At 34.0% G+C, this 17,046-nt stretch overlaps 1 protein-coding gene across 2 annotated transcripts in view; it reads left to right on the top strand.

The window, feature by feature from the left end:
- LOC111509924 (alpha-1-inhibitor 3) overlaps positions 1-17,046 on the top strand; it is a 47,380-nt gene that overhangs the window by 14,082 nt on the left and 16,252 nt on the right. For both annotated transcript variants that reach the window (XM_074186475.1, XM_074186476.1), the window contains exons 9-19: positions 1,239-1,479; positions 2,226-2,332; positions 2,389-2,446; positions 4,751-4,777; positions 4,828-4,930; positions 5,197-5,419; positions 7,764-7,975; positions 9,259-9,341; positions 10,716-10,831; positions 13,883-14,033; positions 14,456-14,688. In XM_074186475.1, coding sequence (XP_074042576.1) covers positions 1,239-1,479; positions 2,226-2,332; positions 2,389-2,446; positions 4,751-4,777; positions 4,828-4,930; positions 5,197-5,419; positions 7,764-7,975; positions 9,259-9,341; positions 10,716-10,831; positions 13,883-14,033; positions 14,456-14,688 — 1,554 coding nt within the window. The remainder of the gene's footprint in view (positions 1-1,238; positions 1,480-2,225; positions 2,333-2,388; positions 2,447-4,750; positions 4,778-4,827; positions 4,931-5,196; positions 5,420-7,763; positions 7,976-9,258; positions 9,342-10,715; positions 10,832-13,882; positions 14,034-14,455; positions 14,689-17,046) is intronic.

The raw sequence follows: 17,046 nt of genomic DNA, 5'->3' as shown, positions 1-17,046 counted from the left end.
GAACTCATGTGAATGATATCTGATTTTTATTCCACAACGAATGTTTGAAATACAAACTGAGTAGAGAAAAGTATCTTCTGTATAATTCAGTGTTGATATAGAAGTATTTGTTTCGAAAGAATTTTTTTCTTTCGTGTAATTCAATGTTTATATGAACGTAGCTATTTCAGGAGGACTTTCAGTTTGTGTCTGAAAGTTATTTCTTTGTATGATCTACACATCCATGTATAGAGTTACTTATTTTCAAATTGATTACTCCCTTCCTTTCTTTGGAAGATTTCCCCATCTTTTTTTTGTATCAAGATGGAGTAGAAGAAAGCCAAAAACTTCCTTTCCCAAAAATGCAAGGCATGTTGTGGTAGGCTAGTGGAGCATTGACCTTCCATTTTTCTCGCCAGCGAGTAGTTATCTCAAAAACTGCATCATGCAGAGGCTTTCCATTTCTGAGAGGGGGTGGCTGGAGCGGAGTCGGTTTCTTTTTATAGAAGTGGATCGGTAGTCGAGCATTATTAATGATCTTCTTGAATTCCCTAACAAGAGCGTGCTCTCTACGATGGTGAGGAGGAGCTATGTGGCTAAGCGTGTGAAACCAGAAAGTAGGTGTTGGTTTGATCGTACCTGTAATAAGCCGTATTGTGTGTTTGAGCTGGACATCAACCAGACCAGCCCTAGCGCCGTTAAGCCACACAAGGGTACAGTATTCAGCTGCTGAATATACCAAGCTGCTGAAGGCTGAAGATCTCAGTGTGGAGACTGATGCTCCCCAAGTAGTGCCGCATAGTTTTTGGAGGATATTATAACGAGTTTTGATCTTAGCTGCTGTTTTCGACAGATGTTCTTTGAAATTCAACGTTCTGTCTAGCGTAACCCCTAGGTTTTAGGTTGTCTCCACTTGCGAAAGTATTATCTGATAGCGAGCAGGTCGTTTGTCAGGATATCGTCGGTGACTTCAATATCTTTGTGTCTAGCAACTTATGTCCAGTCGTCAGCGTATCCGAACTTTCTCGAACTCATTTCAGGCATGTCAGCAATATATGAGCTGAACAGTAGGCAAGTACTGATCCCTGTGGTGAGTCGTTGTTGAACTTCTTCTGAGCACTCATGTCATTACCCAGAAGTACTTGGAATTTTCTATTGGAAAGCATAGCATCTATCAGGTCTACTGTCTTCTTGCACACAAAAAATACTATACTACTCTATTCAAAACAAAGGTGAATATTGTTGCAAAACAATTGCAGGTTAAAGTAAAGTGGAGTCAAAAACTCATGGTTCCTGGAGCAACAGCAAACTTGAGGATTGACACCGGGGCACACTCATGGTGTTCTGTTTCTGCGATAGACAAGTCAACGAAGTTTTTGTCGACGAATCACCGTACTTTGAGTCTCGCAGCTTTGATTGAATCTTTTGCTTTGAACGAAAAGAGCGAATTTCATTCGGAGAGACAAAATTGCGTTATGCCTGAAAGGAAGAAAGTTAAAGGTGAGTTGTTTGTACAATTAATTTTCACTAAACAATGACGTGCTACAACTGTTTTATGACATATGTGTTCCCGTATTCGCCTTTCTCAAAATCTCTACTTCATTACCAATTTCATCGTTAGAGGACCAATTCTACAAAGGGAAATTATTCAATTGTATTTGGTAATAGAGCAAATTTTCCAATGCCTCAATCATAGAATTAGCTTGATGGGGTCTCAAATCTTTATTAGTTTTATGTTCTTTCTTTCTTTTGGAAAAAGTCCCATATGTTTGACCAGTATAAGGACTGGAGCAAGAATCACAAATCAACTTACACACTGATCCACTGATCACCCTGCACTAATATTTTGTTTTTATTATTTTTGATAAATCCACTCAAACTGTCTCTTGTTCTATAAGCTACGTACAAGACTTTTTCTTTCAAAACACGGATAGTATAATTGGTGGTTGCACCAAAGTAATTCAATATCCTATGATGCTAAACCTTGTATATGGAATCATTGGTAATTGAATTCAGTTTTGTACCAACTACGAAACAAGTGGAATCTCACAAATACGTTTTGTTTTTATGCATGAAGATTCATAAATTTTCCGAAGAAACGATGTGTTGTACACACGGTTGCAAACTCATGTTGTACACAAGATCTTTCACATATATCAATAAAAATATTCTACTGAGTTAAGACCTAGAGATCTTGGAGGCCATTTTTTGTTATGAAAAATATATTTTTTGATATTTCATTTCAGTTGCTACGTTATCTTATGAACCTGTCATCGCAAATGAAACTGTCAAAAGGACAAAACGTCATGTCTATTCATTCTCTGAAGATTTTGATGCCTATGACATTATAAATGTGAGAATTTAATAATTATTGAAACTGCATAACGTACTATTTTTTTTTCGTTTCAGAATTTCGGTAGTTTAATTATCACCAATTTGAAATTAGTAACAAAAACATGTTACAATGGTAAGTGTCTGAAAGTATCATTTTTTTTTCACTGATATTTCATGATATTCATGATATTTATGATATTTTCCACAAAATATAATATACTTGACGAAAACAAAGACTCAAATTTACACTAAATAAAACGGAAACCAACGTAACCTAACCTAAAACCTAAAACAAAACACAGAATATCTGTCATTGAGCTTCCATCAAAACTTTGACTCGAGAGAGTAAAATTATCGAGAAGTATAATCAAATGTTTAGAAATAAATAATTCCTGGCAAACATGTTTTATATGTGTTTTTCGTTTTGGAAACGATAAAGAGAATCATAATGAGGTTTTCATCATACGTTTTTTCAGAAGCGATTTGCGGAGTTGTGTAATCATAACACAACCTGAATCATGTTTATTTGTCATAAATTACACACAAAAAGTGATGGAAGTTTTGAGTATACTGAACTGAACTAACATACTAACATTTTATTTATATAACCTTATTTTGCCTACATTGGGAGAACATATATTTTCAATAAATTCAAAACCAATGCATATTCATCAGCATGAAAAAAAATTATATATAGCTTGTCAAAACAAATGTCTTTGAGACAACAATCATAACTCATTCCATATGAATCGTAAATAATCGTTTATTTTTTGCATGGAATGGTGTCTTTGGTATGTATTTGAAACAGCATTATTATGTATGACTCACTGAATCGGAATACATATTTTTTTTAATTGAATGGATACGTATCATCTTGATGAAAATGGTTTGATATGAGATATATTATACGGAATATTCCAATATAAAAAATATATATATTAACGACCCCAAAAAAAACGTCATCAATCATTTCTCGGATCATCTCATTACTAACGAAATTTTTTAGAACTATTCTGGTCTGTTCGCAGAGGTCTTGCGAAAAACATCATATTTTGCAAATGCAATGCTTATCGAATACTATTTTTGAATGAATTGAAAAAACTGAAATCACACTTTTTTTCAATTTGATTAATTGGTTTCGAAATCTGAATGAATTTCATTTTTGAAAAAACAATTGATTCAAAATGAAAATATGTCTTGTTGCCCACTTGTTGATAATCAATTAATGACAACAATATCACAAAATAGAGTGTGTAAAAATGTGAAACAATATTGTATGTAGAATAATATACAACGAAGCTTTCTTCATCACAAATCGTTTGATAAGAAGTTAATTTTCAAAATATCTTATCATATATTTTTGTGAAGACCTGTTTGAAAACGTTTGAATACATTGAATACGTTTTCATTCATCTACTGGATGAATAAAAATGAACATCCGGAGATAAGACAATATAGCGAAACAAACACCCTAAGTGATTTTATTTTCAACCTCATATTTTCAGAAAGAAAGCAATATGGAAAGCTATAATTATTTTTCATTCAACAACAAAATATAACTTAGACAGGATACACTAACATTTGATATCCCGGACATTTGCGAATGATTCCAAAAGGTTGAATGATTTGATGTCTACAACTTTCATATGAATCATTTTACACGGGTCCAATAGGAAGCACCCTGTATGTCTTGTATTATTATAAAAAATTCCAATATCAACTGGCTAAAACAATCCCATCCTTTCCTTGAATATCGATACAAGGATCAGTTTTTGGGCCCTTATTATTTCTTCTTCATGTAAGTGCTATTCCTGAACGTTCTCAACAACAACTTCAGCTAGATTATGATTAGTTAGCTCCATATTATTTTACTTAGAGAAAAAATAATGATTCCAAACACGTGGGATTCAAAGAGAGCAATTGATAAGTAAAGGATACTTTACTTATCAATTTTTTTTGATAGTGTTCTATGTAAGTGCAATTTGTTACCATTCATTCAAAGTAGAACTCATGTGAATGATATCTGATTCTTATTCCACAACGAATGTTTGAAATACAAACTGAGTAGAGAAAATTATCTTCTGTATAATTCAGTGTTCATAAAGAAGTATTTGTTTCGAAAGATTTTTTTTTTCTTTCGTATAATTCAATGTTTATATGGAAGTAGCTGTTTCAGGAGGACTTTCTTTCAGTTTGTGTCTGAAAGTTACTTCTTTGCATGATCTACACATCCATGTATAGAGTTACTTATTTTCAAATTTGATTACTTCCTTCCTTTCTTTGGAAGATTCCCTCATCTTTTTTTTGTATCAAGATGGAGTAGAAGAGAGCCAAAAACTTTCTTTCCCAATAAAGGATACCGTTGTTCACTGTCGTATAAAAAATACTAAATCATAGTTAATTTTCTGAAACTCAACTGAATGGTTGGTTTTTTCAGGTCCCCTACTGAAACACACTAAACAAGGTTTGTATGAACTTGCTTTTACACTCTTTATCTCCTCCTAAAATTTTCAGTTCAGTTTCTAACAGATCAATATGAAAATCAAGATGAAGACCAACTGGTTTCGATTAGATCAAATTTTCCGGAAACTTGGATATGGGAGTTAGTACCAGTACGGTGAGTCGAAATAACATTAAGTTCGCTCTACAGTTAACGAATAAAAATTTTGCGACATGATACTGTTGAGTCATATTCTTTGAAATATTTTTGAAACAGTTTGTATGTACATTTCTCATTTAACTTCTAAGTTAGCATTCGAATTGCACTGTTCATTTCGAAAAATAGAAGAGCGATAGTCACCAAAAGAAATCAAGATAGCTCTTTTGATTTTTTCCGTTAAAACAACTGAACAGTATATTTAATATTCTGATTTACATTACTAGGGGATCCGTTCAACTGAAAAGACACCTACCTCATTCAATCTCAAGCTGGACCACAAATGTGTTGTGTATTTCAGATGTAGAAGGAATCGGTTTCAGCGAAGAGACTGAAATAACTAGTTTTCAGTCGTTTTTTGTTGATATTCTCGCTCCACACACTGTTAAGAGAGAAGAAGTCTTTTATTTATATGCCCACGTATCCAATTATTGGAATCATAAATTTCCAGTAAGTTCCAAAATGACTTTTGGGAAAGATTCAAAGTATCACAAGTAGGTAAATTATAGATAACACAGGCCAACTATCAAAAAACTTTTTTACTTGAAACACCTTATTATTCGGTTTTTTTAGGGTGCTAAATCCAAATATGATACTTTTTAAGCCGTATCACCCACCTTTTTTTCACATTTGCACATCAATATATTAAATGTTTTGATTTATTACAGAATTTAACAGCTTTTATATACTATAAATAAAATTTTAAAATCATTTGTACTGGATGTAGAAGAGTTGACAGCACTGCTGAAACACATTTACTTTCCAGAAAAAGGGGAATTTTACTGTTGTGTTCACAGCTGATGTTTTGTTCACTGTCAACCTAACCTTACTTTCTGCTTTCCAGTACCTACATGTGCTCATTAAAATGTCTAATCGCGGTTGTAAGAACTCTGCTGACAGTTTTTGTTGAATTTGTGGTGAGTTAGTTATTGTAAAATATCAAAAAAACATTGCCGACTTTGTGAAAAAGGTTTATTTCTCATATTTTAGAATTAAACTTGGTGATCAGGATAAATCTTGGGCCCCGCATAAGGTATGTTATGTTTGTGTTGAAGATCTTAGAAAATGGTCAAAAAAGAAAAAAGCCCTTCAAGTTCGCTGTTCATAGAAACCACACTGATGATTGCTACTTTTGTAGTGTTGATATTACTGGCCATAACTCGAAAAACAAGAAGGTAATAAGCTACCCTAACCTAAATTCCGTCATTCGACCAGTAGGGCACGATGTAGATTTGCCGGTCTCAGAACCTCCAGATGATTTGAATTCTGTTCAAGCTGAAATGTTTTCTGATGTACTGTCAGATATAGATGAGCAAGATGATGAAGAGTTCCAGTGTGCTACAGCAAGTATAAAGCCTAAACTGTTTACTCAGATTGACCTTAACGACTTAGCTAGGAATCTGGGGTTAACAAAAGAAAAAGCTGAATTGCTTGGTTCTAGACTAAAAGAAAAGAACCTTTTGGCAGTTGGAACTAGCATATATGTGTATAGGATGAGAGAGCAACAGTTTTCGAAAATTTTTGAACAATACAACAGTAACACTTATGCATCTATACCTGTTGGCCATTCTGTACATATGAAAAAGACCTATGGAAACCTAGAAATAGTGTTGAATAAAATTGGCTATTTGACCCATGGTTGGATGATATGTGGTGACTTGAAAATAACATGCATGTTTCTTGGTCAGCAAGGCGGTTTTACCAAATTTCCATGTTTTTTGTGTGAATGGGACAGTAGAGCAAGGGATCAACATTGGTGCAGAAGGAACTGGCCTGTGAGGAAGTCTTCAAAACCCGGCGAGAAGAACATTCTCCGCAAAAACCTTGTAGATCCTAGAAACATCCTCTTATCATCTCTACATATAAAGTTAGGCCTCATGAAACAGTTTGTGAAGGCATTGCCTAAAGATGGACCTTGTTTCAAGTATTTCTGTCAGACATTTCCAAACCTTCCAGAGGTTAAACTTGAAGAAGGTGTCCCTGTAGGACCCGACATTCGATAAATGTAACCATGACCATGACCATGACCATTCATAAGAAAGAAGCATGGGTATCATTCAAGCAAGTTGTTACAAAATTCTTAGGAAATACTGAAAACCAGAATATCGTACCATTCTAGCTAACATGTTAAAGAATTTTAAGAAACTAGGATGTTTGATGAGCCTGAAAGTACACTTCTTGAACAGTCATCTTGATTACTTCCCGAAAAATTTGGGAGATGTTTGTGAGGAACAGGGTGAGCGTTTTCACCAACATATTAAATTGATGAAAAAACGTTACCAGAGCCTCTGGAACATCAACATGATGGGAGACTACTGTTGGTCACTTCATCGTGAAGCTCAACAAGCGACTCATCGCAGGAAAAGCTACACAAGAAAGTTCAAAGAAAACAGAGAAAGGAAGTATGAACCAATTCCATCTGACTAGTGAAACCTACATTACAATACTGTATCATTATTTCAAGTAACCTACTGTATATAAAAACCATGATAGTGATTTAACATAGTGTTTCAATAATTTTACCATATACCGTACAGATTTTAAATTATATAAAAAAAGTCAGTTTCTCAAAAACTATACAAAAAACTATGGCCAGATTTGGATTTAGCACACAAAAATCTATAAAAATCAACTATTAAAGTAAACAAAGTTTGAAACATTTTTTGTTGGCGTGTGTAATTAGCTAATAAGAATAACTATAGTGATTACTGAAAGATTGCAAGTTAGAATATTCAAAGTTATGTATTTGCAGGAGATCGAATGGTATTTAAGAAACCTTTTTTTTTGTTGATAGATCAGGATCACTCTGCAAATGTCCACAGGTTTGGAGCTTCGCGATGAAGACGAAAAACTGTCTGTGTCTTTCTGCTTATCGGAAAATTATACAATCAGTCATAAATTTCCACTAAAAGCAACTGAATTAGGTACCGTCAATGTTAGTGTCACTGCCAAAACAGACCATCAATTTCCATATGACTGTGGACCAGAAACTATTCTCTCGAAGAAGTGAGTTACCATAGATGGTCCAAGAAGTACCCGGCCCAACAGAAAAACACAGAAATTTTGGGAAAAATGTATTCATTTTTCAGCATATTCTTCTTTCAGTCCGATAACCGTTTTAATAATAAGAACTATCTTTCTCCTCAAAATAGCCATCAACTAACGACATCTCTACTTAATCGTTGGAAAATCTTTGACCACTGAGTTGACCACTGCGATACTCGTCATGGCAACTCGTGCGGCCTCGTGTAGAAAAGAAAAGAAAGAAAAAGAAAATAAAAAATGCATTGCCCAACAGATGAATCTATTTACAATATACAGGGTGTAACATAAGTACGTTACAATATATAAAAGTGACGTATTCCTGAGACAATTTCAAGAAAAAAAGTCTATATGAACTTGTGTCCGAAAATGCTTCGTTTCGGAGATACGGGGTGTTAGAATTGAATTTTTTTGTTCGCTTTTTGAAAATAACTCTTGCAAAAAATAAGTTATTTCCACGAAATTCGGTGCCTGGGGTTTTTTTGACGTGGGAAATCATAATTTCGTATTAATTTTCATGTAACATCTAGAGGGCGCTGTGTATGCTATCATTATTTATTTCAAATTGCCCTAACTTTTTTGACAGTAAACTTTTGGTACTTTTCATTAAAAACCTAATTTCCACACCTTTTCCAAGTAAAGAAAGGTACACCTCCTCAACAACGCTGGCGGGGATCGTTTTCGAGATACTTACAATTTTCTATATCGATGCATATTACTTTATAGCCAAATTTGATTTCAATAATTTCTGTAACTCTCCGCTTGCAAATTAAGTTAATTAAAGCGAGTAGGCTATGAAAGTTTGTTTATAAAAATAGAAGTTCGCTGTCACATTTTCAACTATTATTTGACAAATTCACAGTTCGAAGTTTATTAAGTAATTTTTGATACCATGCCCGACTTTACGAATGCTGAAATGGCTGATATGGTTTTTGCATACGGCTTGGCTGACGGAAATTCAAGCGAAGCCAGACGCATCTATCAGGAAAGGTAGCCCCAAAAATAACGCAGCGTCTTCAAACTTGTGACACGTACTTCGTAGATAGTGTGCTTTTCGATACAATGATATTTTAAACAACTATCGCCATCTCTAGGTCAGGTCGGGTACTTCTGGAACCACTGTAGTCCTAAATAAACATAGTGATGAAATTTTGTTCCCTGTCTATAATGTGAGAAATTAGATTATTATTTGAAATAGTTCTAGTCTGATTCGTATGCTCTGAATATTTGTTGTTTCTATTTTTCAGAGACAGTGTACTTAAGAAAATTCTAGTAGAGCCAGAGGGATATCCAATGAAAGAAACAAAGTCGGCGTTGCTATGTTCAGAAGGTAAAAAACTCTTCACTACATAAATAATTTACCCAGAATTTTGAATATTTCAGAAAGTTATGATGATACATGTTAGATAAATGATTCATAAAGCATTATGAAATAATAGATGGCTTTGCGGTACCAGTTAAACAATGAACACTTCATAATCAAAGATACAAATCAATTTACTGAAGATTTTGTATGAAGGAATAATTTTGAATGAAAATTTGAAATAGTCACCTATCCCAAGATGTCTTACATAGAACCATCTGGCTAGGGCTTACCGGAGACATACTACTTTCCTCAAACCCAAAAAACAAAAAAATCAAAATGATGAAGATAGTCAAAGTCAAACTCAAAGTCAAAATATGCTTTATTGTCTGAAGATTCATATCTTATTGACAAAGCTTGTTTAAAATAATCAAATGAAAGAAAAACAAACAAACAAAATTACACATCATATTAGCTAGGGCTACTTAGTTTATGAACTATAAAATAATATACAATTTCAAGTAGATACTGAATATATATATATATATATATATATATATATATATATATATATATATATATTTGATTGATGCAACTAATTTTCCTTTATTTTGAGTATTTCAATATTAAATTCTACAAAAAGGATTTGAAGCTTTATATCTTCTATTAATTATCTGCGAGCGCTTTCGACAGTTGGTAGTACTGTCATCTTCTGGCACTCCTCTTCGCAGCGCTCGCAGATAATAGAAGTGATTGACTTCGTTAGAAATAATTCGAACCGCATAGCAGCCAGGAGCTATTTTTTGCATAAATTCATTATATGCTCATCAAATTTTAATTTATCATCTATAAACACCCCTAAAAATTTTTTGTGAGTTTTGTTAACTATAGCGTGATTTTCTATAAGTTAGTCGTCGAAATTGAGTTTGAAGCAAACTATGTTTGTTTAGAGATCCAGAGTTATGATGTCTCTGAGATTATCTTCATTTGTGTCACGCCAAAGGATCGTGGTGTCATCCGCAAAAATTGTGAACTTTCCTTTGATGTCAATGGTTACCAGATCATTCTGATAAAGCAGAAAAAGGATAGAACCCAGAACCGAACCTTGTGGTACACCTGATGAATCATTGTACAGCCAGTTATATGACAATCCTCTAAAGCCATAGCACTGAAGTTTAAATAATAGTGTTTCATAGTTCACGCAGTCGAATGCTTTTGAGAAACCACAGAATACTGCCCCAATAGATTCTTCATTATGCAAACCAAATAATGACCTATCTATTGGGTTGTTTAACAAAATTTGACCTCCATATCTCCATATCTCAATAGATATTTATGACAATCATTTACATTTATCGAGCCAAAATTTATGCCATTTCAAACCAATCACTTTATTTTCAGATTCATCGCCTCCCACCAATGTTTCTTGGTATATTACAGTTCCTGCAAACATAATTTCAGAAACATTCAAATCTCACATAAGTTTGAATGGTGATTTACTGGGAAAAACTATCGAGGTAAGTGGTAACTCTATTAAATCAAAGCAGTGTTTTAAGATACACTGTTGATTTCTTCCATAAAAAGCCATGTCTCCAACACAGTACTCAGCTCTCAGCTCTAAAACCATTAGTAGTCTTTTTTGAACAACTATTCCATCAACGGTTGTTGCATTATGCTGAAAATACTTTTTGCTTAGTTTTTCATCAGATCATTCGGATTGAGATTCATTTCCAGCTCATATCTAGAAGAAACGACCGCAGATAATTCTATATTTCCACAGACCTTTCACCATCCTTCAGTTCTACGTAAAAATCAACCATGAGTAGACCTTATTTGAGTTAACGAATCAGACACATTCAAAAGTACTAGTATTTTTAGATTTTACGAATATGAGATTAAAAAATCGAGTTTCTTCCCAGCGACACTCCATCATGTTCGATTCCAAGCAAACAACTTCTTAACAACTTCTTCTTCCAATGGATTAATGGCCTCAGCTTCCTTTCGCCACTATTATTTCTCATTACGTGATTACATAATGAGAACTCCGTTCGGGAACTGCAGACATCTTGTTTTTCTCAATCCTTCACTTATCATTGATTCTTTATCCTTTTTTAGGTCTGCACAACTTTATTTATTGAATCTCCCGTATACTTTCTGTTTGTTACCAGCGTAAATGGTGATATATGATAATATGTTAGCACTCTCACATGAACAAAAATTCAGCAATATTTATTTATTTATTTATTCATTATCCACACAAGCTATTACAGCCTAATTACATGGATAAAAAAATTAAAGTTCATATAATCCTTGAAATACTTATGAATATATAAAAATAATAAAATATGTACCAGAATTGTAGAGGGAAATACTGCTTGAATAGGTAAATTTAACATATTTTCCAAAATTTTTTGCTTTTATCATTTTGCTATTAACTAACTTTAGTAAGGATATTAGTGGTGCTTTTGTTGTGGTACTTACGGTTGGAATATTGAACATGAGCGAAAATCGGGTGCGACGAGGAGGTACGTGAAATGGTAACATAATGAGAATTTCTGAAGAATCAATGTTGTTATTCAAGAGTTTATGCATGAGTATCATTGCTGATAATTGGCGTCGCTGTTCTAAAGATAATATTTCAAATTCATGTCGTAGGTCCAAAGACCTTGTTGAGTTATAGTTTGGCCACCTGTGATATCGCTTAAAAAATAGATACCTCAAGAATTTGAATTTCACTAGTTCGGACTTCCATTGTCTACTATATAAAATGATTTGAAATCCCTGAAACAAGTAAAAAAGAATAATTAAAAAAGAATAGTTTTTTACTTGTTTCAGGGATTTCAAATCATTTTATATAGTATACAATGAAAGTCCGAACTAGTGAAATTCATCACGAAACATTGTCAATCACCTTCAAACAAACACCTCAAGAATTTGTTCTGAATTTTCGGTACTCCGCAAACCAAATAATAGAAGCAAACTCCAATTTCGGTCTTACCAACGAAAAATAAAGTAATTTAATAATGTCTATATTAGAGAATGAAGAAGTTTGTCTGATTACAAAACCCAACATTCGACTACCAGATTTCATAATATCTCGTATATGAACAACAAATGAGAATTGTGTATTATACCTCAATCCAAGATCTTCAGTATCAGTTTTTCTTTCAAGAACCACACCATCAATCTCATAACTAAATATGATTGGCTCCTTTATGCGAGTTATTGAGATGACTGAACATTTATTAAGATTGAAGTATAATTTATCCTTCAAACTCCAATCTAAGATGTTATTTATATCCCTTTGCAGATATGTACAGTCTCGGACTGTTTGGACTTATTTAAAAAGTTTCAAATCATGAGCAAAAAGAAGACAGTCCGAATATTTCAGAGTTGATGGTAAATCATTGATGAAAATTATGAATGAAAGTGGACCTAGATTTGATCCTTGTGGTACACCTGACCTAGCTGGAAATTTATCCGAATTTTTTTCATTATGTTTGACAATGAAAAACCGATTTTGAAGATAATTTTTCGTTATTTCTAAAAAGTTTCTTGAAATTCCATATTTACTAAGCTTTTCTATCAGAATATCATGATGAACCTGATCGAAAGCTTTACGAAAATTAGTGAAAGCAACGTCTAATTGAGTTTTATTATCTAAAATTTCGAAGGCTTTATATATAGTTCTAGAAACTCTGAATATTTCATATTGATGTTTCCAGCAATCAAATTTTGATGACGGTCTTTCTAAAATTGATTACTTCCAAAACGTATGAGAATGGTTATAGATTTATTTGAAACAATATGTTCCTAGTGAACCAATCTTTTGTATCGTTGAAAATTTCCACAACTGTCTTCACCACTTCTGGTTACGCTGACTATTAATGAATCAGTATCATCAGCAAAAACTATAATGAATTCATCTGTGTTTGAATGACGAAATCAATCGTTCATATAGATATTAAATAGCAAAGGACCCGCAATGCTTCTTTGGGGTATCCCTACTTCTACTGCAGCATTCTCAGATTCATAACGAGTCATCCAATAGAAACTTACGAACTTTGACAATTGATGACGACCATCTTGTTGAAGGTACATCTTTTAAATGAGTTGTCATACATCCAGTCTGTTTTGCCAAATCACCATGAACGGATATAGCATACCCAGTGTTAAGTGTTTTCTTTGCAAAGTAAAATCAAAGATTGCACTGCGGGTTGATCTCTTTCGTAAGTTTTCTGTCAATCCCATTATTGACACGTCTGTTTGGTCTATCAAAACTGAAATTGTTTTCTCTGACTTAGAGTAACTCTTACGTACCAGAACTTCTGCACACCAAAACTGTAAGACTCTTCTCGATGCGCTTTTCACCAAGTTAGGAAATGACCTTCAGTATACTTTATATCATCTAACTTCAACATTGTAACGCGGATTTTTTTCATTCTCATTTTGAACTCTCTTCATTTCATGAATCCCCTCGCTGATTTTACTTCTGATCCAGGCCAAAGTGGAAAATAACCAACGCTCACTTTATTAGTTTATTGTCTAACTCACTATTATTTCTTTAGAATTTAGAAGACCTACTAGATGTTCCTATGGGTTGTGGTGAGCAAATAATGGCATCTGTGGCTCCAAATTTGTACGTTTTGCGGTACCTCAATGCAACCAACAAGTTGAAGAAATCTGTGAGGCAGAGGATTTTACGGAATTTGAAGATAGGTAAATATTTCGGAAACAGGGATAACTTGATGGTTAATTTTCATAAAGATTCTGAAGATGAAGCAGATAGCTTCTAGTTTGTCCGGATATCAAAAATTCGGCCAACTTAGAAGCCGGATATCAGATATCTGTCCAAGGCAAAAAGCTGGACTCCACAATATGGTCTGAGTACTGATTTTCTTTCTTAGATACTCATAAATGTTACACAGTTTTCAAATGGATATTTAGTGGTTTCATTTCTGCTGAAATCCATATGTTCAAATAATATAAATTTGAAATCTTTAATAATATTTGAGTACGGAATCTGCCGAATATCTGCCTTCATTCTACATCCGGCTTGATAGACCGAATTCCAAATAGTGACTAGTATCTGTTTCATCTCTAATACCTACATTTCGAATGATCTACTTTCTTCTTTCTAGGATATCAAAGAATACTCAATTACGTTCACAAAGATGGATCATTTTCTGCCTTCGGTTACCACGATCCTATGGGTTCCATGTTTCTGACGACCTTCGTTGTTAAAATTCTTCAAGAGGCCAAAGAGTACATATACGTCAACCAGCGAATAATTGACAAGGCTGTTGCTTGGATCTTTGAAAATCAACTCGAAAATGGTTGCTTCAATACGATGTTGCATGTTTTTCAGGACATGGTATGTACTTTAAAAACCATATTCTTCACCTAGCCATCTAATACTATTTGCTAGTTTTGTTACATTGTGTCTAGTGTTACTTGCCTGTAAGAATTATATTAGTTCATATTGTATTACATTTTAATTTTTCTTAAATAATCTACTTGCTATCATGCTTCGAAATTGTATTATTCATATAATTTACTTTTATCCCACTGTATTGCATCAATTACTAGTTAGCGCTGTACTACTTATATCTGAGTTGGGCTTGCCCGTGTAAATCGAGAACACATTTTTTCAAATGAAGTGAATAAAATCGAAAATAAAATTTGACTACACTATGATTTGGATCATATAGACCAGGGGTCTCCAAACTTTGAAGCCTTCGGGCCATAATGATTTTTTCAGTTTGTTCCAAAGGCCAATTTCTGCCCTTAACTATATTTCGCACGCACGCAACGTGCGTGACCTAGGCAAACTTACGCTTTTTTTGCATTTCAATTATTATTGTGTATTGTGGCACTTAACGACATCTAGTGGCGAGTAGTGCTACTATGTACTATCTTTTTCAGCTACCTGCTAGGTGGCATTAGGCGTAATTAAATATTTGGAATTACCGCGTTGGTTCGAGAAAGTTCTGGTTCTAGCTAGTGCATTCCGATCACCTCGAGATGGCAGTAATAATTGCATATAAAAAGGCTAGCGGCGCAACTGCGAGTTAGTCTGCGTAGAAAAGGCGAAGGAAGCGAAACTGTCTATTGTGAAATAAAGTAACACCCGTCAATAAAAGTATTTTGATTTGACTTATTGTTTTTATGTGTGATTTGTTAGTATGGAAAAGAAGAGAAAAATCGACAGTGAATGCAGAACGTTCCAAGAAAGATGGATCTTTCAGTATTTTGTGATTGAGTCCAGTAATAAGGCGCTATGTTCAATTTGTAATGAAACCATAGCTGTTCTCAAAGACTAACATTAAACAACACTATGAATCGAAACATCTTCAAAGTTACTCCAAGTATTGAGGAAGTTTGCGGAAGGAAAAATTTGAAGCTTTGAAACGCGGACTCAAATCGCAGCAATCTTTGTTTACCAAAGCAAATACTGAACAAGAGTCTGCAACTCGCGCCAGCTTTCATGTGGCTCTTGAATTCGGAAAACGTGGCAACCCATTCACCGATGGAGAAATGATAAAAAAATGCTTGATTGCAGTAACCGAAGAAATATGCCCCGAAAAGGTGAATTTATTTAAAAGTGTCAGTTTGTCAGCAAAGACCGTGGCTCGGAGGGTGCAAGACATCGTAGAAAATATATTATCTCAACTGTCTGACAAAAATGGACGTCATGAGTGGTTTTCTCTAGCATTGGATGAGTCAACGGATGTGTCAGATACTGCTCAGGTGTTGATTTTTATTCGCGGAGTAGATAAAAGCTATGAAGTGTATGAAGAACTTCTTGATATTGATAGTATTCACGGCACGACAACTGGGGCAGATATTTTTAAGGGAGTTGAAAATGCCATTAATAAAAAGAACCTTCGATGGAGAAATTTGAAATCTATAACAACTGATGGAGGCAAAAATATGTATGGTAAAAATAAAGGAGTGGTTGCACTTGTGTCAAAGGTTGTAGAAAATGATGGTGGTTCAAAACCATTGGTCTTACATTATATCATTCATCAACAGTCCTTGTGCGGAAAATGGTTGGATATGTCTGAAGTTCAAAAACCAGTCATATCAGTTGTTAACTTCATCAGATCCACTGGGCTGAATCACCGACAATTCCGCGAGTTTTTTCAATAGATTGGAGATTTACCATATCATACTGCCGTACGCTGGCTTAGTTGTGGAAAAGTCCTTAAGCGCTTTTTTGAACTTCGAGCAGAGATCGATTTTTTTTTTAAATGAGAAGCAGCGCCCTTTTGCCGATTTAGAAAATAGTGAATGGATGTGGAAGTTAGCCTTCTATGTCGATTTGACAAATCATATGAACGAACTGAATTTGAGATTGCAAGGAGAAAATCAGCTTCTCCCTGATTCATATACCAATATCAAATCCTTCAGGCAGAAAATAATACACTATTCCAATCACAATTAAGTAAAAAATGTTTCGCACATTTTGAAACATGTGAAATATTCAGCCACACTACAGAGACTGAATTTTCCGTCAATTTTGCAATCGAAACTTTGAGTGCTTTGAAGATAAATTTTGATACTCGTTTTTCAGATGTTGATGTCATTACGAATGAAATTAAGCTTTTTCAAAATCCTTTTGATTCTGCCATTGAAATCCTGGCTCCGGAAGTCCAAATGGAAATTATTGATTTACGGTGCAGTGATACGCTTAAGAACAAATATCAAAATTCATCTCTATTGGAATTTT

This window comes from Leptinotarsa decemlineata, unplaced genomic scaffold (assembly GCF_025532065.1).
Source record: "Leptinotarsa decemlineata unplaced genomic scaffold, Ldec_3_MD MMD2_tig00078422_RagTag_RagTag, whole genome shotgun sequence".
Lineage (NCBI taxonomy): Eukaryota > Metazoa > Arthropoda > Insecta > Coleoptera > Chrysomelidae > Leptinotarsa > Leptinotarsa decemlineata.
Note: the sequence above shows the minus strand (reverse complement) of the source record. Positions and strands in the feature narration are given on the sequence as shown.